Source organism: Protobothrops mucrosquamatus, unplaced genomic scaffold (assembly GCF_001527695.2).
Source record: "Protobothrops mucrosquamatus isolate PMUCROS unplaced genomic scaffold, P.Mucros_1.0 scaffold_256, whole genome shotgun sequence".
Taxonomy (NCBI): Eukaryota; Metazoa; Chordata; class Lepidosauria; order Squamata; family Viperidae; genus Protobothrops; species Protobothrops mucrosquamatus.
The window spans coordinates 1,112,300-1,134,993 of record NW_015386332.1 but is presented as its reverse complement, the minus strand read 5'-3'; the positions used below and the strand labels follow the sequence as shown (position 1 = coordinate 1,134,993).

The window sequence follows — 22,694 nt, the reverse complement described above, 5'->3', positions numbered from 1 at the left end:
CCCCAGAAAATTAATTTATTTATTTAAAAATGCTCAGATCATCTATAAAGGTAACAACCTTGCAATATGGCTTTTATAATAAAAAAATTGTTATTTTAGCTAAATATTTTCCAGAACTAGGCTTGTTGCATTTATTTATATGATCCACTACAAGTAGTCCTCGATTTACAACCATTCATTTAGTGACTGTTTGAAGTTATAGCGGAACTGGAAAAAGTGACTTATGACCATTTTTCACATTTCTGACCATTTCAGCATCCTTATGGTCACGTGATCAAAATTTGGACACTTGGCAACTGGCATGTATGCATGACTGTTGCAATGCCCCAGGGTCATGAGATCACCTTTTGTAACCTTCTAATAAGCAAAGTCAATGACAAAGCCAGATTCACTTATTTTAGGCTCAGTTGTGGTCTTATGTCAAGGACTAACTGTACCTCACTTAAAAATAAGGAGCTGGTTGTCTATTTCTTGTTGACAGAAAAACTAATAATTGTTTAATGATAAGATATTTCTTGAAAATGCAAACTATTTGTTGATGGATTTTAAAAGCTTTCTCAACTGGTTTATTAGAAGAAATTCTGATTTATCATTCTAATATTTTAATGTTTTATATTCACATTTTTATCTAGTTGTAAGCTGCCCAGTCACTTGATGGTAAGTTGGGCAGCATATAAATTTAATAAACAAATAAAATAAACTTAGAATAATGTTCTAGAAGCCAAAATCACATGTTTATTAAAATAGCATATTATTTCTTTAATTGTTTTTTGTGCAGACTATTGTTAAATAACAAAATAAACACCCATATAAAAATAAAAACTCAGATTTTGGGGGCTATAACTCCCAGAATCCTTTGAATATGGAGGTTTACATTGATGAAATCTAAAATATCTGACAACCCATCATACTATCTCTGTAATAAGAAAATAGCAAAAATAAAATGAGCACTATCAATAATAACATAGATCAGTCCCAAGAATTCCTCAAGAGTTTACTCCCTCCAAAAAAATCTAACCCAAAGGAAAAAAGTGTTAATTTCCTACAAATAATGCCTCTATTTTGTCCATATTAAATTTCAGCTTATTTTCCCATTCACAAAATTGTTTCTAGATACTAGCTCAAGAATTCCATTGCTTTTAGGAAAAAGAAAATATGGAATAAGGCTCATTGTCACATCTGATTTCTATTGGATGGCTTCCATGTACATTTTCATCAGATACAGAAAAGCATAAAGAACCTATTAGTACAGGTAGTCCTTGACTTACAACCACAATTGGGACCAGAATCTTGGTCATTAAGCAAAGTGGCTGTTAAACAAAACATCATGTGACTGCTTCACTCAATTGCTGCAATACCAGCAGAGGTTGTTAAGCAATCTTGTGGGTGTTAAGCAGATGGAGACCCAGGGTACAGGGTGCCTCATGGGAGTGGAGAAGACCCTGGGAAGGTAGCTGCAGACTGTGCACGCTCTACTCAGAGATGCATGCAGTCTCACACACTCTCCTGAGGCATCCCATGCTTCATACCTCATTACTGCTTCTTTGCTGATGCTAAAAATCCTTCCTGCTGAAATCAAGTATGCTAAACCCCCACATGTGTGGCTGCTTAGGAGCAACAGGAATTTGTTGGAATAATTTGCAAAGATGCCTCATATCCCAGCAAAGAAGCATGGTGGTGGTGGTGGGGTTTGCTTTCCCCAAACATCCAAATGCTGCTGCTACATGGTACCAGGTTCTTCCACTTCTCTCCCAAGAAACAGCATATGTGCTTTTAGCATGGAAGGCAAGAAAGGCACAACAAAGCAGGAGGGAGCCTGAGAGGAAAAGAGAAACAAAACTCCCTTCTCCTCCCGTCTTTTTTTCTTCGCTCTCTGGCCAATCTCCCTCCCAAACATCTGGAGAAGGTACATGACTAACTTTTTATCAAATGAAAATATCAGTGGTTTGAAATTCAGATTGACACTGTGATCGAATCATGTCACCCAACTTGCTATCCAGAGTGACTGGTTATGTAGTAGTATTTAGTATGCCAGGCAAAATGTATTAGTTTGTTCTGACCATCACCTTTCAAACCTTACAGTAGAAAACAAGTAGCAATCCATCCATAAGGACTTGTTCTAAAACATATATAGCTCTCTTGAACAGATGCCATAAGTGCTACATTAGATACAGAATAAGTATATCATTTATTAATCCAATTTCACAGGAGATATAATTAACTGAACATGATCCAATTCAGCAGTTTCTACAATTTGTCTTTTAAAGAAAACCAAAACTTATAAATAAGACTACTTAATGTTTATACTGCATACCTATTAATCTGCTTGTAAGAATTTCATGATCTGTAGTACCCAGTTCTCTTCTCAAGTAATTGGTAGGTATTCTTCCTACAGCAGCAGCCTTTTGCCGATAGTCAACCTAATGCAAGAGGAAGCATTTTGTTTTGAATTTTTAAGACAAGGTGACATTTTATGTAATGAATCAGGAATAAATATTCCAGTTTACCTGGTCTATTCAGAATTATGAAATATTTTTCAATACAACATCTAAAAATCTTACTATTTTGACAAATGTTCTGCATTATGACCAAAAGTTATATAGTAGCCCTTGACTTACAACAGTTCATTTAGTGACTGTTCAAAATTACAACTGCACTGAAAAAAGTGAGTTGTGACCATTTTTCACACTTACGATCATTGCAGCATCCCCATGGTCACGTGATTTACATCTGAATACTTGACAAGTGGTTCATATTTATGACAGTTGTAGTTTCCAGGAGTCATGCAATCCCCTTTTGTGACCTTCTGACAAGCAAAGTCAATGAGGAAGCCAGATTGACTTAACAATCATGTTATTAACAACTGCAGTGATTCAATTAACATAGCAAAAAAAGGGGCACTTAACAAATTTCTCACATAGCAACATAAATTTTGGGCTCAATTGTGGTCATGTCGAGGACTTTCTGTAGAATTATGCTTGGCATATATTTTAGAACTGTTTATTGAAATACATACCACCAAAGGCAGGAACTGAGCTTGAGAAGCTTTTGATTTACTGACCGCTGTCACCATCACTGCTGTATCACCTAGCTTAATTTAAACATACAAAAAACAAAGGAAACTGAGATTAATCATGCTAACTCTATTCCCAGGATCTATTATATTTTTAGGATAAAAATTGAGGGGGGAAACCAGCCCACAAACTTCTCAATGGTATGAACAAAATTATTTCACAGTGAAGCGAATACCTTAACTACAGCACAACCATCAGCAAATTTGGCTAGTTTTCCTGAAGATATTTCCAATTTCCTAGAAAAGGAAGAACATGTTGATGTTTAGTTCATCTTAGAATCCGTTCATCTCAATCCAGTATCTTTTTAATTCTACAGAAAATACTGGATGCAACAGAGAATTTCAAAGTGACAGGACGGAAACATATTGTGCTCCATCCAGCCTGAAGTAATTCTGCATAAACAATAAAAAAAAAACACAAACACCCCAGGGAGGAAGTCAACCTGCACGTGGTCAGAACCACTCGAGCTACTCCGAAACTTAACTACGCTTTGGAAAGATTCTCCAGCGGTTTATCATCCATGCGCAGATTTTCCTATTGGGACGAAAAAAAAGACCCCTCCCTTGATAAGGAGGCAGCCTTCCTGTCTTTTCTTACTTGCTTCCAACATCCACAGTCATCGCTACAGAGGTGGCAGAAGAGCCATTAAAGCTTGTCGTCGAACTCAGCCGCATAAGGCGAAGGCAGCCGGGCCCTCTCAACCGAAGACCCATAGGGCCTACTTCGCGGGAGGCTGCTATCACAGCAGTCCCCACTGACTTCGTCCTCCATCTCAGCCACGAACAGCAAGCAGCACAGCAAGCAGCCATAACGCTAAGAATCACCCGGCAAGGCACTTGCTTCCCATTAAGATACAGCTGATTGGCTCTGCGCAACAAACTCGGTCGCCATTGGCTGTTGTGGCATGCACGTGCGGGTTAGCCAGAGGAGCTAAGGAATGGAAAGAAGGGGGACGGATGGAGGTGTGCGCTTCCCGCGGTTCAGTTTCGATTCCCAGAAGGAAGGAAGAACGGCGCAGAGGTAGTCGCTTGCCCTCTAGCGGTAGGAGTTTCCTTGCAGTTCTCTGCTTTAAAACTCTCTAGTCCAGGGGTAGGCAACCTCGGCTCTTTTATGACTCATGGACTTCAACTCCCAGAATTCCTGAGTCAGTATAGCTGACTCAGGAATTCTGGGAGTTGAAGTCCATGAGTCATAAAAGAGCCGAGGTTGCCTACCCCTGCTCTAGTCTATTACGCGAGCAAATTCCTCTTGCGCTTTTCCTGTTCCGGGGAGGCTCGACAGAATCCGAGTTTGAGCGTTTTTGAGTAACACTTTAGTTTGGAAGATGGAATTAAACTACCTGGCATCTCTGAATAAACCATGACTTAGATATTGAGACCACGTGTCTGGAAGCTGAAGGGTCTGCGGCAATGATGGTAGCTGGGATGTGCTTTTTAAAAATTGAGTGAAAATCATATTTAGCGAGAATGTCCTTACTCCTACCGTAGGAAGCGGTCTTTGAATGGCTTCTTCTTGAATTGTTTTTTAGAACCAATTTTGGAGAAGTAAAAAGATTATTCGACTATCTTAATACTGTACATGGCTGCATTCACAGAATGAATGGCTCAGCGATTTTATGGTTTTGCTCCGCTCACTGAAAAGTTACATGAGCTACATTGTAAAACATAGACTAAAAAAGATGGTTATAATTACAGCCTAACACCGGATCAGTGCACCACAGTGGGATGCAGGCAAGGCAAGAGTATGTGATCTCAACGTTAGAGATCCTAGGTTACATAAAATAGCATGAACATGATTGAACTAAAATTGGGTTTTATCCAAAATATTACAAAACTGACTTGTACTTTTTATCAGGTAATGGCTATGTACTGCATGGGTATGACTCAAGGCTACCTAGTCTATCCCTTCTGCTCGGTAAAAGCGTTTTCTGAAAGCCTTGATTGATCAAAGCTCTAATGATTGGCAAAGGTCAATTTCTATGTAACCATCTGGTGGCAACTAGAATACGCAAGAAAGCAACTCGGAATATAAGACAAGTCAATGTATAAATCAATGAATAACCAAAACAAAAAACCAAGCACCTCACCACCTGTTGTATGGCTAATCCTTATGTCCTGCTAAAGTGGCACTTTAATTTTTGTGACAATACGGTCACATGATATCACCAACTTGTTCATGCCTGCTGTATAGTTTGCTTAAAATCATCTTTAGCTGTTCTAGTGTTTTATTCTCCCAACACAAGACAAGCCATATGAATGATTTACAATGCCTCATTGATTATGTTAGTAGCATTGCAGTTAGGGGTTGGAAATCTGTCCAGTTCCTATTGGCTACTTTAGACTACCAGGCACAAATTCACCTGTTCATTTGCTGGACATTGCCCTCTATGGTCATTTTGACTTTGACTGCTAAAGAGACTGGGTGCCTAGAGCCCCACAAATTCATCTGCCTGTGTAATGCCTGATTGAGCTTGTAAGTATATAACACACACCCCCACACACAGAGATACCCACACAAGTCCTCCTGTACTGCCTGTTTGCTGCTGGGAGAGAGAGGGAGAGAGAGAGAGAGAGAGAGAGATTTTAGAAGTGATTTGTCTTTGTCTGCTTCTTAGGGCTGAGAGAGTGTGACTGGCCCAAAGTCACTCAGCTGTCTTTGCCTAAGGCAGGATTAGAACTCAATCCCTCCTGGTTTCTAGCCTGATGCCTTACTACACCAAACTGACTCTTTTTGCCATATTACTGTATTGTAAAGTAGGTGATAAAATTGCATTGTAAAGATTTAATATTTGTTGTATCTCTACACCTCTATAAATAAATATATAAATAAATAATAAAACATATTATAACTACAATTGTGTTCAAGAAATAAAGTATGATCAACAAAATCAAATTGCTCTGTGATATATGGCTTGTTTGGAGAGACTTGTTGTTTCATGCTCAGGTAGCAGAATAATTCAGAGAAGCACAATGAAATCTTCCTGGGGTTTCAGATATAATTGGATGAGTACAAGCTAATTATATAGTGCATTATGGGTGCTTTACTTGTCATTACACTTAGCCTGAATTAACTATGCTTTTATTATATGTTGCCTGTTGCTTAATTTTATTTCTTCAAAAGAAGAGAGTGTGATGGTGGCTTGTTTGAACATCACTAACAGAAGTTGGATGTAATTACAAAGATAATAGTAAACCCAGAGACACCCAAAATTATTTGTGACAAAGGGTGGGAGTGTCTTTGTGGTGGTGGTGGAGAAACAAAAGGATGATGTGTGCATCATGATATTGTCACATGACTTGAATCAGCTGTCATAACACAGTTGACCCAAATTACATAATTGTGAAAATTATGATGATTATGATGATAATGTTGGATGTGTCTTCATTTTGATGCCATAATAGCTTGTTGCAGACTTTGCAAAGTAACAGGCTGTTTGTGGCTTGGCTGGCCAGTTGCAAAATGAGAGGATTCTTCCATCTTTAATAGGTGAATAAAGGATGTCTACTAAATATAAATGTCTTATAAAATCAGAAGACAGCTTCAGTTTGTATTATTCATTATATTCATTATACAGGGCGTTTTACATTATTGAAATAAGCAAAAAGAGTTATAGAAGACCATAAGGTCAAGAAGTATAGTATTCTGTAAAATCATAATATTGTCTATAACCCACTATATAACCCTAAAATCTATAGAATAAATATAGCAACAATAACTGACACTCTTAATGCATTTCTAATTCATCTATTAATTGGTAGCTTGCTTTTCACAATTATTTGAAAGTGGATCAATGTGCATTGTTAACATAAAATAACAGTGTAGCATTTTTAAAAAGACAAAGTAAATTATGTTTTAAACTGGTGATTATGTGTCAGTTTATAGCAACCACATAAATAGATTTTCCCCTTGGAATATCTGTTCCCAACCTGATCCATCAGTTCTTCTAAGGTACATCCAGCACCACTGTACCTTCCTTGCTGTTGTTCATTTTCTCCAAGATTAGAGCTTTCTCCAGAGACCCAGCTGGGTCTTCACTTAATGCATCTGAAGTAGGATATTTTGAACCTGGTCATACAATGTTTTTGTAAGTATTTTCAATTCACTGATGTTTAATATGCCAATTGATTCAGTTCATATTTCACTGAGCCACATTCATGCTAAGAGCATTACTACTCCAAAAGACCGTCAGGTCTTTGTCAGTACTGGTAGTATGTTAAGCAATGTCTGAATTAATAGCCACCATCTAGCATTAGATTGTCAGACTCTTTACATAGCCTACCCATATAGTTTTCTTGGTAAAATACAGTGGTTAACATTGCTTTCTCCAACACAATATGAAATGATGCTTTTGCTGGTGTTGCTAAAGTGATTACTTGCTTCCAGCGTCTTCCTGTATCATTGCTGCCTGACATGGATGCTTGTGGGATGACCTTTGCACCCTGAGCGATTTTGCTGGTAGTGTATTTTCTTAACATACATTTCACTCATCCCTTCCAAGAACACTCCTCTGACACAATAAGGCAACATAGCAAAACATGGGGGGAAATTAAATCATAGTGGGCATTAAAACAACACATTACATTACAAATACTTTTGAGAATACAAGGTGCTTTTTCAGGAGGCAACCGGACTTCCTTGTTTTTTCTTTGAAAAATGGTATCAACAACGCTCTAAAATAATGCAAATGACCAGCTGTCTGCAAGGAATATTAATCCTTCCATTCGCCACCATCCAGTCAGAGCGGAGGAAGCTTCTTAGATGAGAAGTGAAATGTCTTCAAATAAAAAAAAGAAAGTCCAGTTGCCTCCTGAAACAGCACCTTTGGGACAACCATGACCTGGATGACTGAGAATCTCCATAGACATTTACCTGTTTGCTTGTTTGTGTATAACAGACACATCTGAAGGAAAAGGTTTGAATAAAATGGAGATTCCATTAGGGAAAAATGATAGCATCTTATATCATCAATAAACCAAAATTGGTTGCATGCATATAATGTACTATTTGAGGTACTGCCTCTTTCCAATCACATCAACCCATTCCATCAGGTCTGACATGAAGGGTATGCACTGGGTCCTGTCAACCAGGGAGTATCATCTGTTGGGGTCCAGGAAGAGAGGCTTTTCTGTCATAGCAGCTGCACTGCAGAACATCACCCCACCTACCCTGGAGATCAGATCAGGTCTGACTTCACTGGGTTTTTGCAAGGTCTTGAATACATGGCTGTGCCAATGGGAGTATGGTAGAGCTGGTACAGTAGCTATACAGATAATCCTCGACTTACAACAGTTCATTTAGTGACCATTCAAAGTTACAACAGCACTGAAAAAAGTGACTTATGACCATTTTTCACACTTATGGCCTTTGTAGCATTCCCATGATCATGTGATCAAAATTCAGATGCTTGGCAACTGTTTCATACTTATGACCGTTACTGTGTCCCACAGTCATGTGATCCTTTTGCAAACTTTTGACAAGCAAAATCAATGGGGAAGCCAGATTCACTTAACAACCATATTACCAGTGCTTTTTTTGAAAAAAAAAAAAGGTGCCGGAAGTCACACAGGTCATACAACCCGCCTTGCCTACCCTACAAGGTTCCATCCAAAAAAGGTGCCAGAACTCCGTTCTGGGCGTTCTATGACAAAAAAAGCCCTGCATGTTACCAACTTATCAACTGCAGTGATTCAATTAACACCTGTGGCAAGAAAGGTCATAAAATGGAGCAAAACTCACTTAACAAATGTCTCACTTAACAACAGAAATTTTGGGCTCAATTGTGATGGTAAGTCAAGGACTACCTGTATTGGTTGTTATGGATTATTTCACTATGAATTTTGCTATATGATTTTATATGGTTTTACATTGTATTGTTTTGTTGTTTTTATACTAGTTTTAATTGCTTGTGAGCCACCCAGAGCCTTATATTGAGATGGATAGAGATATAAAATTAATAAACCAATAAATAAAAACCTGCAATAGTTGACATCACATGCATAAAACCAAATCCAGTAACAGCATGATATGTAAAAACACTAGATACAATTATTACCCACAGCCCCTTTTGGGATCAGTTGAAGTTTTGAATCTGCAGCTCCCATCCCTCTCAGCAGTGAATGCAGCCAACTGAATACACCTCCTTTTGAGACCCTATTATGGAGTAGAGTTTTGCATCCAAGCAAGGAACAAAAGCACCCCTCCAAGTGATACCTGATGATCAATAAGTGACATTTGTTGGATAGGGAAGCTGCTTTAATTGCATTCTGGTTTATGTAAAATCAATTAGATCACATCAGTCTCCTCTACTGTGTTTTTTGGTTTAATTAAATCTATCCAGACAAGGAAAAATTACTTCTGCACCTACAAAGTCTGTTCATTAACTATATTCTGCTGTCTTCAAGGGTTTCAAAAACATTATATAAATAAGTTGTCTGGTTTAATGGAGATTAGAAGAAGAGGTGGATAAGTAAAGACATGGTGAGTGGGATAAGAACATATGGAATTATTTATCCCCCATATTCCAAGCTAATAATTAGCCTATCATAAAAGATAAACTTGACTTCATAGATAGTATGCTCAAGTCTCACGGATGACATGAATTAGCCTTATTTATTTATAGTGCCTTCTTTGTTTTAGCACCTGCCCTCTGGAATGACATTCTCCAGAGATTCATATGACTCCCATTTGGACCTTACTTATATGAGACCTTCAGCCTGGCTTTTTCCCCAGAACTTGGGCTAAAATGTATAGTGTCCCCTCTTGTGTGGATTGCTCAAATTGTGAAATTGTGATTGCTTTTCACAACTCATATCTTTTTCAGGATACTATTCTTTTTTATTACGTCCACTAGATCATTTTAAATTTAGTACATTTTGTACCCCCTGGAGTCACAATAGAATTGGGTTGCCTAGAAATGAAGTAAATACACTTGTACCCCACTGCAATCAATATGACTCTCAGATCTATTTTATTCTACTTTACTTTAAAAATAACCTAAGCCTTAGTTCAGCATTTTCCTACTTTTTCTCTTATGGGAATCACTCTGTCATTATTGTGAACTTTTATTGGCATCATATCAGCCAGGATCAACAACGTGGAATATGTAGGCATCCCTCCATTTTCAAGTGATGTCCACAGGACTCCAAAATGAAATAAAAATTAGTTTTTAAAAATTGTGGCTCCAAACTGCTGGAGAAATGTGCAGAGCCCTCAGGGTAGGGAGGGGAAGAGTGAATTAGATTGATCAGAAGTCATCAGACCACAAATTGTGAACCTTTACTCCAGTGAGTCCATTTGTTTGAATCTGTTTTTCTCAACTGATGCTCCTCAATTTGGCTGGAGTTTATCAAAGTGTAGCATGCACAAATAGAACCAGTTAGAGGAAGACTAATTTAGAAGATTACAAGCCTTAAAGATCTTGGTTAGTTTAACTTCAACATCCCTTAGTTGGCAGTAAGAGGCCTAAAGCCTTTAATTTTGTATTATTTGTTGCATGTGATGGGTTGATTGCAAGTTGCCTTAGGATACTTTGATCTGAAAGCAACACAAACCTCTTTGAGATAAATAATTCTAATAGTTTGAGATTAAGGCCTGTGTGATTTTTGAACCAGAAACATACTTAAAGGAAATCTTTCAATTATTGTCTTTGTTAAAGCTGCCCCCTTTTAGCCATTAGGTGGCATCATCAGCTAACTATCTGATCAAGAGATTTTTATTAATTGATTAATGAGAGTCCTTTCCTCTTGCAAAGCTCTGATAGAAAAAATGACTAAAAAAAATAAACCTCAATTTTCTAGGAGTCACACTGAAAATAGACAAAACATTTGGATAATTAAAAATCTATGTTTTGTCATGACTTTGACATAAAGAAAATATATTCCAAAGTAAATTTAATCCATGCTGAAACCTGTCATACAAACTAAATAAATCAAAACCACTTTGGATTAGACTCCTTGATTCTGCAAGGCAATTGTATGTCCTCACAGAATAGAATAGAGCTGGAAGGGATCTTGGAGGTCTTCTAGTCCAACCCCCTGCTCAAGCAGGAGAACCTATATCAGTGATGGCGAATCTTTTAGAGACCGAGTGCCCAAACCGCAATCCAAAACCCACTTATTTATCACTAAGTGCCAGGGCTGCATCAGCATTGTGGTGCCCTCGGGGGGGGAGGCAGGGAGGAGCCTCTGAGTGTTGCCTCTGGCACGCAAAAACCAGGGGCACAAAAATGGGCCACCGTGCTGCAAGGCGTAAAAATGGCCATTGGCGCACTGCGGGGTGCAGATACAAGGCGCTGCACCATGCAAGAACAAGGCAGGGCTAGTGAGTATCACGCAGGCACTAGCCCCACCCCATTTGCAGCACGTGCATGCTCGCGGCCCCGTGCGCGCATTCACGCATGTAAAATGCTTCCCCCTCCCTTTTTTTCCAATCGACAATGGTTGGTGACCTCTGCTCTACCACTTCTACTCGAGCTTGTTAGTCCGCCACTTTGCCTCCTTTGTGCTGGGTGGGGCTCCTGCTCTGGGCAGCAGTGGTGGCCTGATGGACCTGCTGCTGGCGGTGGTTGCGCGCGTACCAACAGAGATGGCTCTGAGTGCCGCCTCTGGCACGCGTGCCATAGATTCGCCACCACTCACCTATACCATTTCAGACAATGGTACCAGAATTATTACCAGGATTAGTACCAGAAACTCAGGTTTTTATCATGTTAATCTTCTCTTAACGCTACAGCTAAATGCTTGCTCATTTCAGTGGTATATTAAACAGTAATGGACAGGTTTAGGATGGTGTTCATTACATGTCACTTCCAGTACAAGAAAGTTATAGGTTAGGTCACATATCACAATAAGCCATGACTATTTTAATCACAGTTTATAAAATCAATCATAGTGAGTTACTACCATACAGCACAATAACCCATAAAATGTGCCTTTCTAATGACTCACATAAACCTACAAATTAAATTAAAATCTCCAAGTAAGCTTTACAGAGCTGCAGCATTGCAGAAAAAAAATCAAAATTTGCTTTGCTTTCAGGGCACTTCCATTTTAAGATTTTGTGCCAGTTTGAGAGCAGCTTCAGGCCTCTGTTTCTAGGATGGCAACAGTGTTGGAGAGTCAAGCTGCTTTAATTTAGCTGCAGTGTGGTTGGAAGTCCTACAAAGCAAGTTTTTTCTTAACTTGGTTTGGTTTCATTTCCTTACTCCTGAGCTTCCTTACAGGGCCTGTAAGGAAAATGATAGCTTGAAGGCTTTGCAGTATGATCTCAATAGCCCAGATAAAAGGACCAAGAAAAAAAAATGGACCAAAACCGGTCTGTTTCCCACTTTTCTTCAGCACAGGGTGAGCAGGCTTACAAAGCTTCAGGATTCCTTCCCATTCCCTTCATTGGGGATGGGAGGAATTGTGTCCCTAAAAGACCTGCAGCAACTTGGAAAAATATAATAATTTTCATCCTTTCTTCTATGCATTTCAGGTGGGAAAATGTGAAGGCAATCTTGAGACTGCTTTTAAATGACTTTAGGGGGCAATATGGAAGCACCTTCAGATAAACCAAGGCAGAATCCATAGACCTTGATGACTTCACCATAAGTGAAGGCTGCAGGTTTGTCTCTGACTGTTGCAAAGAACTGCCCAACTCAGGGAATTCTTTTTTATATTCTTTATTAGAAAGATGCCACAGATAATGTTTGGAGAGTGTTGGCATATTCTCAACTCTAACGTTTTTCACTCAATTCCTGAGCTCTACAAGAAGTACTGTATGTGTGTGGAGTGATGGTGATGGTGGTAGTGGTGGAATACACTATCCTGCTTGGAATTATGGGAGGTCAAGTGAAGAAGAATGTAGATCTTGAGATGTAGCAGGTTGATGAGGCACAAGCTATAGATTAAGCTCGTTTCATTTATATCCATTCTGAGCCTTCGTATTGCAACCAAACAAGTTGGTTGGAGGGAACAACTTGGAAAAAGCTGCCTATCTGTTGAGGGTGGCTGAGGTAGAGAGACTTTCTAAAATTATGAAATTAGAGCTTACCTCCAATTTCTGAAAGTAAATGAAAGGGTTTTACTTCCAGTTAGAACGTACAATTGACAGCGAAGCTATTTTATTTATTTGTATCCCATTTTATTATTTTTACAAATAACTCAAAGCGGTGAACGTACACAACACAGCTATCTTCCCACAACAACAACTCTGTGAGATGGGTTGGATTGAGACAGAGTGACCGGCCTCTGGTCACCCAGTCAGCTTTCATGGCTAAGATGGTACTTGGACTCATGATCTCCTCCCATTTTCAAGCCTATTCATATCTATGGATTTATACAAGGTTTGTTCATTGGTCTTCTTGGAGGCCTTTATATTGGTATAAACCTCAAACCTAATAAAAGCTGATAGATATTTAAGAACTGATTTTTTTTTAACTCTGTGGCTTGTTTTTAGCTATTGTGCCTTATGCTTTTTTTGTAAATTATTTTTATTATTTGACATTTATTTTTGTTTTTCCATTTTCTTAATATGTTTTTGCTAGACTTTTTATGGTGTACATATTTTATATATTTTTTTAAAAATTGTACTCACCAAGATTCCCCCCCGCAAATAGTTTAAGAAACCTAATAAATACCTCTGATGTCTTCACTCTAGTTTACACATTGCACAAATTTATATCAAGTGTTGGAATATACAAAGATATTTCTTGAAAATAATTTTAAACTAAGGTAGTATTTCAACAACCCAGAGATGTCAACTTGCACAAAGTCTTCATATGCAGAATTCTTTTGTTACATAACTATTCTCTGACTAGGCTCGGCAAATAACAATTTTTAAAAATACTGTTGTGTTTTGTCTTTACAAATAAAATTGAGACTTCCTTTTAAAGCCCAATATATTTAACAAACACAGTTAGGCTCTTCCCTTAAATGGGTTAGAGAGCACTGGTCCAAGTACTTAAAATTGCCTTCTCTAACTAGGAATTAATTGATTCCCACTTACTTAAAGGGAACAATTCCATTTATTTTGACTTAACATTTTTGTCTGGAAAATAAAATGATGGAAAAGAATGAGAAAGGTCTTGTCTGGATCCCTCTGGAATATTGTACCTAGATAATGATAAATTATGGGGGATGTTAAGGGTACTACCAGATATCCAGCCTGTCAGATTCCAGTATAAAATGCACAGAAGCCTGATATGTGATGATTGTTTGAAAATCTGTTCCTTGGGCTCCCTTCCTTGCAATGTTTTACTTATGTACAGCAGCTCAGGCAAAGCAAGTAGAGGCAAAACTGTCCAGTTTCAGCCATAGACTAGCTGAAACTCTCCCAGCACCTGGATTTTATTTATTTGGACTGTCAGTTTCAAAGAGTGCAGCTACCTTGAAATGGAAGTTTCCCAACCATGGGAACAAGAGAGATATATCAAGATTTCAAGACCCAATCATGATGTCCTTTGATACCCTAACTCAGTGATGGTGAACCTTTTAGAGACTGAGTGCCCAAACTGCAACCCAAAACCCAGTTATGTATCGTCGGGTGCCAGGTGGGCGTGGCTCTTTGGGTGGGTGTGGCCAATTGGGTGGGCGTGGCTGCAGTGGTAACAGCAGACTGGGAGGAGCTAAAAAGTTCAATCAATCAATTCCAACTTTGAGAGATCTTTTTTTTCCCACAAGAAGTTGAAATTGATTGATTGATTGAACTTTTTTTTTTGCACATGGCGGCAGAGGCCTAAAGCGAAAAGGTTTTATAAAACCCAGCTGAAGGCCTAGGACTGGGGTGACGCCACGCGTGCCCACAGAGAGGGCTCTGCGTGCCACCTGTGGCACGCGTGCCATAAGTTCGCCACCACGGCCCTAACTAGTTACTGGGATATAACCTTCATCTGGAGACGATGAGATTAAGATGAGATAAGAAGCATACACATTTGGTACCTTCACTTTAAACCTGCCATTATATCCAAGCTTCAGATTCCTGGGTAAGCAGATATAGTTCTGTGTGAATATCTCATAAATCTCTCTTCTGCTGAGTGCATGGGCATTTGAAAGTTGCTGCATGAGTTAGACACAAAATACAATATCAAGCCAAGCAAAAACTGGGCAAAGTGATGCACAATACAGAATAAAGACATATGCAATAACTGAATGAGGCCTTGTATCCCTTTGAAACTGGAATACAAAACTAAATTGCTAAAAAAAAATAGAGCAATAGCTTACAATGATAAGCTAAACAAACACATGCATTGTGTCTGCCTAACCCTTTTGTTTCATTAGACCAGGAACAGAGATGTGGGAAAAAGGTTTGCTTTTTGGTTCCAATATAAACCAATCCAAAGCTGTCACTTGAACAATGTGCCAAAATATAAATGCCATTTGTTAGACCTGCAGAAAGTTCATAAATCTTACCTGCCAGGCAAAAATGTTTGCCCTCCACTTTGCTGGGTGGGACTGAAAGATGATAGGAAAGTATTCTCCTTTTCAAAATTTAACTATTAGGCTTGTCAATAGGAACTGTTAAAAAGCAAATAGAACAGACCACAAACAAAGGTAGAACATATCAAGCCTGTACTTTCCTTAGGGCAGATTCATACCATGGGTATAATTTTAAGAGAAGGGAGGGACATGGTTTGAATGATAAATTACCAAGCAGAGAAGGAATGAGATTGTTTTCTTCTCATGCATGTATAAGAGAAATTTAAGTAAGGTGTAAACATCTCCATAAGATATAGAAAAAGAGGTAGGGATGAAAGAATATTATCAAGTTAAGCATGATATTGAAATAATGAACAAATAGCCATTTTACTTCTCTCTGTATTAATAGGAAATAGGTATTAATTCAGTGGGATAAACCTAATAGATGGAGTCCAGTCCGTGTGACATGTGGTGAGGAAGGCTAGGATTTGTAAATTTGCAGTGTAGAACTCCAAAACCTTTGTCCACAAGTGCCTTAAATTGATTGGTTGAGATTCAAACCATGCTAAAGAACAAAAGTTCTTTAAAACCTACCACAATAATTCCCCTGTGCAATTTATATGTAATGTGCAATTTATATGTAGTGTGATAACTCTGCCTTAATTACCCTAGTTGTAAACTTCGGTAAGATTTACCAAACGGGGAATTACTTTGATAAGATTTCAAGATTCTATTATCCTATTAGTAATCTAGAAATTCACATGTTTGTTGTTTCCACATGTTTGTTGCAAGAGTCCCGGGCATTTGCAAAGCTGCCCGGGACCAGACTGAGTGGCGCCGGCCTTGCGCGCATGCGCAAGGCGGGAAAAGACCGCCTTGTGATTGGTTGGATTTGCCCGGGGATCAGAGGGTATAAATAGAGGCCTGCGTGCCTCTGCTCGGGTTGTTCGTAGATTGGAAGCAGAGAATAAAGACTTGTTAGAAATGCTTCGTCTCAAGCGCCATTATTCTCCGGACTTAACATTATCAGCTTCAGAGGGTTTGACAGAAGTGTGAAATTACTTAGCAGTGTTAGGATGCCTGTATTATTCTAAAATCAACTGTACAGAAGCTTGAAGACTCACCCAAAGAAGTCCGGAAGAAGAAAACGGCGTGGAAGTCAGCGTTATCCTGCCAGTACGAAATCGCTGGAGGGTGCGTGCGACTGAAGAAGACTCTGATCTTCGATCATGGCGAAAGTTGGGCGTTTAGCGGAATTCGACGTCTCTCACCCCGAGAGGTGGGAATCTTACGTTGCAAGAGTTGAGACTTACTTCTGCGTAAACCAGATAAGGGAGGAAGGCTTAAAGGCTGCCACAATGTTGTGCGTTTGTGGGCAAGACGCCTTTGAGATCGCCGAGAACCTAATTGCCCCGGCCTCGCTGGAAACGGTGTCTTACTCCGATCTGAAGAAAGTTTTAAAGGAACACTTCCAGCCCAAGCAATCTGTCATGGCTTGGAGGCACACATTTCAACAGAGGGATCAGCGAGCTGGGGAATCAACTAAAGAATACGTTGCAGCTTTGAGAAGAGCAGCTAAACCGTGTGATTTCAAGGACTTAGAGGAAAAACTGCGTGATCGTTTTGTGTGCGGACTGAGGAACAGAGACTTACAGCAGAGGCTGTTCGCTAAGGAAGATGTCTCTTTCCAAGATGCTCTGCGAGAGGTTTCAGCAGAAGAAGCTGCAGGTGGGGCGGTCAAGAACATGCGGCCTAATCGAAGCGCTCCAGAGACCGCCACCATCCACAAGGAAGACATGCGAGAGGATTCGGAAGAAGATCCTGAAGAAGAGGTGGACAAGCTTTACCAAGCAGCTGGGAGGAGTTCCAAAGATCGTCAGGACAAGGGCCCAGCTGAGCTTCGTTGCCTCGGATGCGGAGGACACCACAAGCGAGCGGAATGTCGGTTCCGTTCCGCCATTTGCCGAGCGTGCGGAAAGAAAGGCCACATCGCTGCGGTCTGCCTGGGTTGACAGAAGGTACAACCGAAGGAAGAATTAAATCTGAAAGGTACCAGGGTGCCCAGTCAAAACAGGGTGGGGTTCTGTGCAACACGCCGGAACATTTTAAGAATAGGCACACACAAACCCCTTAAAAAGAAACTATCTCTTAAAGTGAAATTGCAGGGAGTTCCATTGTCGATGGAACTTGATACGGGGTCTGCCCTATCCATAATTTCCCTCAACACATTTCACAAAATTTGCAGTAGCAGTGGCCAGCGAGTTTCGTTAAGGCCTTCTAATGTAATCCTTACGGATTTCCAAAATTCTCAAGTGTGCGTTAAGGGGGAGGCCACCCTTAAGGTACAGTATAAGAATTTTGCAGGCCCCCTAGACGTGTTGGTTGTGGGGGGTGAGCGAATGAGTCTCATTGGACTCGATTGGTTTGAGGCCTTGGGAATACAAGTAACAGGGCTACANAACAGCTGCCTGTTGATGATGCAGCAGCTGAGGCCCAAACTATTGTCACCCATCGTGGGGCTTTCAAGGTGAAGAGGTTACAGTTTGGGGTGAATGTCGCTCCTGGCATTTTTCAGAGTGTAATGGAAAACACCCTGAGGGGTATTCCTGGCGTGTGTCCTTATTTTGATGACGTTCTCATCGCAGGAGACTCTCCACACATGCTGGCTGAGAGATTAAGGGCTGTTTTGCTTCGTTTCCGAAGAGCAGGTCTTAAATTAAAACAGGACAAATGTAAGATTGGTGTGCACTCCACTGAATTCCTGGGATTCAGGATAGATGCTCAGGGTATCCACCCATCTGATGCTAAGCTCAAAGCTATTCAGAAGGCTCCAAGCCCCAAGTCTAAGGGCGAATTGCAAGCCTTTTTGGGTTTACTGAACTTTTATCATGCTTTTCTACCTCATAAAGCTGCTATTGCTGAACCTTTGCACAGACTTCTTGACAAAAATGCTTGTTGGCACTGGACCAAAGTCCATGAGGCCAGTTTCAATGAGGTTAAAGCCTTGCTTACATCCAATGCGGTGTTGGCTCATTTCAATGAGCAGTTGCCAGTGTGTCTGGCTTGTGATGCCTCCCCCTACGGTGTGGGTGCTATTCTTAGCCATTTGACGGCTGATGGGACTCAGGTCCCTGTGGCTTATTACTCTAGGACTTTATCTGCTGCTGAGCGCAACTATGCTCAAATTGATAGGGAGGCTTTGGCTCTTGTGGCTGGAATTGAAAAGTTCCATGACTTTATCTACGGCCGCCACTTTACGGTCTTTACTGACCACAAGCCTTTGCTGGGGTTATTCACTACATCCAAACAAACACCTCACATCCTGTCCCCTAGTATGCTGCGTTGGTCCATCTTCCTGTCAGCTTATGACTATTCTCTGGTCCACAAGCCTGGCAAGGAAATGGGTCATGCAGATGCATTGAGTAGGCTGCCATTGCCTACTGTGGAGCCTGATCCCGCTCCTGCTGTACACATATTGTCCATTCAGGAGTTGCCTGAGTGTCCCCTCAATGCTAGGGATGTGGCTGCTGAAACTGCCACTGACCACACGCTCAAACGCGTGCTGTCTTGGGTCCTGTCAGGTTGGCCTGACAGGTGCCCTGCGGAGGATTTTCAACGTTTTTGGGTCAAGAGGCACGAGTTGTCCACTTTCAATGGATGCCTCATCTGGGGATCGAGAGTTGTGATCCCGGCCTCCTTGAGGACCAGAATCTTGATTTCATTACATGAGGGCCACCCTGGAATCATCAGGATGAAGGCGCTTGCGCGCAGCCATCTGTGGTGGCCTGGCATCGATAGGGCCATCGAGGCCCAGATACATGGGTGTCATGCTTGTCAGCAGTCCAGGCCTGAAATGCCCCAGGCCCCTGTGCATAGGTGGGAGGAAACACACACTCCATGGTCTAGAATACATATAGATTACGCTGGGCCCTTTCAGGGACAATTCTTCCTGGTTGTTGTTGATAGCCATTCCAAATGGCTGGAGGTTGTGCCTGTGTCATCTACCACCGCTGCCAAGACTATTCAGGTGTTGAGAAACATTTTTGCTGCACATGGGCTGCCAGATGTTCTGGTGTCGGATAATGGTCCTCAATTTACTTCTACTGAGTTTCAGGGATTTCTATAGGCCAACATGATCCGCCACGCTGCTTCGGCTCCTTTCCATCCTTCCACCAAGGGTCTGGCTGAACGGATGGTCCGCGGCACCAAGGACACCCTCAAGAAGCTGACTTACGGCAATTGGCATCACAGGTTGGCTGACTTTCTTCTAGCCCATCGTACTACTCCGTGCACTGCCACGGGTAAGTGCCCGGCCGAACTCCGTTGGGGTCGTCGGCTCGTGACTAAATTGGACAGGCTGCATCCGGATCGTGTAGCTTCACAGGTGTCTCAGCCACACCCACCACGGGTCCTGCGTGAAGGTGATCCTGTCTGGGCCAGGAATTACGGGCCTGGACACCTCTGGGTCCCAGCTGTGGTCTGCAAGGTCTCGGGGCCTCTGTCCTACGAGGTGTCCCTGGAAGACGGCCGCATCCTACGCCGCCACATTGATCAACTACGTGTGAGGCGGGACTCGCCTAGGGTTCCTCCTCAGTCTCCTCTAGGGGGGGAGGAGGAATGGGAAATGCATTCTGGGAATCAAAATCAACAGCCAACGATGGTTGTGGGGGACGACACGGGTACTCAACACCCACGTTCCACAGGAGATTCAAGTAGGAATTCATGGGGAAGGGGGCAAACAGACACCCCCACACACACTCCAGCCTGGGAGTCCCACCGGAGGTATACTAACTATCCACACCTCACAAACAATACTCCAGACACGGAGAATAACTGGGAGCATACTCACAACTCACAATATTCAAGAGAGCAGGCAAAACAAAGGGGAAACACGTCCCTTGCAGAAATGTCTCATAGAAGGATGTCCCCACGCATAAGGGCTAATAGGGAGGCATCCCTAGACCCTATCACTACAGAAAGGAGCCAGGAAAACCACACTCCGTCAGGAAACATGAAGATGAGTTCAGAGGGGTTGGAAAACTCCATAGGTGGTAGGTCAACCAGGTTTAGCGATCGACAGGGTTCTGACTTCTCGAGCCCAGGAGACGGGCAGGAAAGTCAAACAGAAGTCACGAGACAACCACAGGGCAATTCACCTAGTGTGGAAGGCAACGGGGAAAACACTACAAGTTCCTCAGGTCCGAGAAGGTCGCTAAGGGTCAAAGGCCCTCCCAAATACCTTGCAGATTACGTAAGGTGAGCATGTAAATAGCAATAACTGAACTAGAGGTCCAGGCTGGTTGACTCTAAGGAAACAATGTTGGGGCCACTGGGTCTTTGTACGACGAAACAGCCCCACACCCTATACACACTGTGTGACATTAACTCAACAGTTAATTATATAACCATCACTATGATGGCGTCCATGTGGGCGCAGTATTATTTCATCTAGGGGGAAGGGGTGTTGTGTCCTGAGCCTGCAAAAGCAGGCTCGGGACGTTGCAAGAGTCCCGGGCATTTGCAAAGCTGCCCGGGACCAGACTGAGTGGCGCCGGCCTTGCGCGCATGCGCAAGGCGGGAAAAGACCGCCTTGTGATTGGTTGGATTTGCCCGTGGATCAGAGGGTATAAATAGAGGCCTGCGTGCCTCTGCTCAGGTTGTTCGTAGATTGGAAGCAGAGAATAAAGACTTGTTAGAAATGCTTCGTCTCAAGCGCCATTATTCTCCGGACTTAACATTATCAGCTTCAGAGGGTTTGACAGAAGTGTGAAATTACTTAGCAGTGTTAGGATGCCTGTATTATTCTAAAATCAACTGTACAGAATTCTCCTTGTGAGGGAAAGGGGACCATGGTTAAAAGTCCTCCCGTGGAAGAGACAATCCTCAATCCTCAATTGTCATGACTACCGCCAGGCAGAACCAGCCTTCTACCTTCCGCATACTCAGGCTCTGTTTATTTCCCCACCTCTCCAAATGATGTGGAAGTTATTACTGTTTTGAGTTTGCCAGAAAACCCAAAGAAGGAGCACTCAATTTACCAGCCAGAAGAGAGGAATGGACTGACCAGCCACAGACCCACTTATCTGCATCCAGTGCTTTTTTTCTAAAAAAAAAAAAAAAAAAAAGGTGCCGGAACTCACACACGTCATACAACCCGCCTTGCCTACCCTACAAGGTTCCATCCAAAAAAAGTGCCGGAACTCCGTTCTAGGCGTTCTATGAGAAAAAAAGCCCTGTCTGCATCCCTGCCAACTTTCCAGTTAGCCAGTTGGTCTTACCCAGCTCTTTGATTGGCAAAACAACATCCACATCTGGCTAGTTTAGCAGTATCTTGGCCACAGTCTCTGCCTGGAGCTTGGCCAGGAAACTCAACTTTTGCCATGGAAAAATGGATACTGATCACTGCAGTATCTATGTGCCCTCCCCTCTGGTCATTAGAAAATGTTGTCTGAGAACCTTGAGCCTCAGAAGGGACTGGGCATCTGTCCTCCATAGAGATATCTGCCTATGTATTTCCAGATTGGCATTTCTCAGTGCCAGATCTTAGCTGTGCTCCATGTCAACACAGGTTTACTATTTTTTTTTCCAAAGACCTGTTTTTAATAATAGTTTTTGCAGTCTCTTGAAAGCACACTAATCTTTTTCTGCCCAGAATGGTGATTTTAACCGGTTCAGAGGACCCAATTCTGTTTGGTGTGTGCTGCAAATTATGTCACAATTAAATCTATTAAGGGAGTGAGGGATAGTTTGCTGCTTCTGTTTGGTAGCATTTGTTTGTTGTTTTTACTACTTTTATTATTCCTGAGGGTTTGCAATGAGTATTACAACTGTTCCCCTTTAGCAATTAATTTTCTTGGGTCCACCTCATGCAGCTGCAGTTCCTATGGATATTAGATTGCCCATGGCTATTTAGATTGCCCTTGGTGGGAGGGGAACATTTTGCATCCTTCATTATGGCTTTGCTAGCACAGGGTGCATTGGGGATGACTTGTTTTCCTATCACTTGTTAATTAGGGAATTTGCCAGGTGGCTAAATTGCTATCCCAGGTATCTATTTGTGCTTCTTCTCATGTTAACAAGATCTGGTAGTTGTTGCCAGAACTGATGCAAATCCAGCAGCATTCACCAATCTCTTTTCTTAATTTGGCCCACAATCAGTAAGGACAGCATCATTGTTGCAATGACCAAATGGGAATCGGCTATGAGGAAGCTGAGTTTAGAGATT

General features: G+C 41.4%; 1 protein-coding gene across 1 annotated transcript in view; it reads right to left on the bottom strand.

The window, feature by feature from the left end:
* The window catches only part of PNPT1 (polyribonucleotide nucleotidyltransferase 1), a 29,857-nt gene extending 25,892 nt beyond the window's left edge, over positions 1–3,965 (bottom strand). Inside the window, exons 1-4 of the mRNA XM_015831302.2 lie at positions 3,672–3,965; positions 3,250–3,310; positions 3,017–3,091; positions 2,315–2,420 (exon numbers count right to left, since the gene is read on the bottom strand). Coding sequence (XP_015686788.1) covers positions 2,315–2,420; positions 3,017–3,091; positions 3,250–3,310; positions 3,672–3,883 — 454 coding nt within the window. The 5' untranslated portion in view covers positions 3,884–3,965. The remainder of the gene's footprint in view (positions 1–2,314; positions 2,421–3,016; positions 3,092–3,249; positions 3,311–3,671) is intronic.
* Between the last annotated feature and the right edge of the window lie 18,729 nt (positions 3,966–22,694).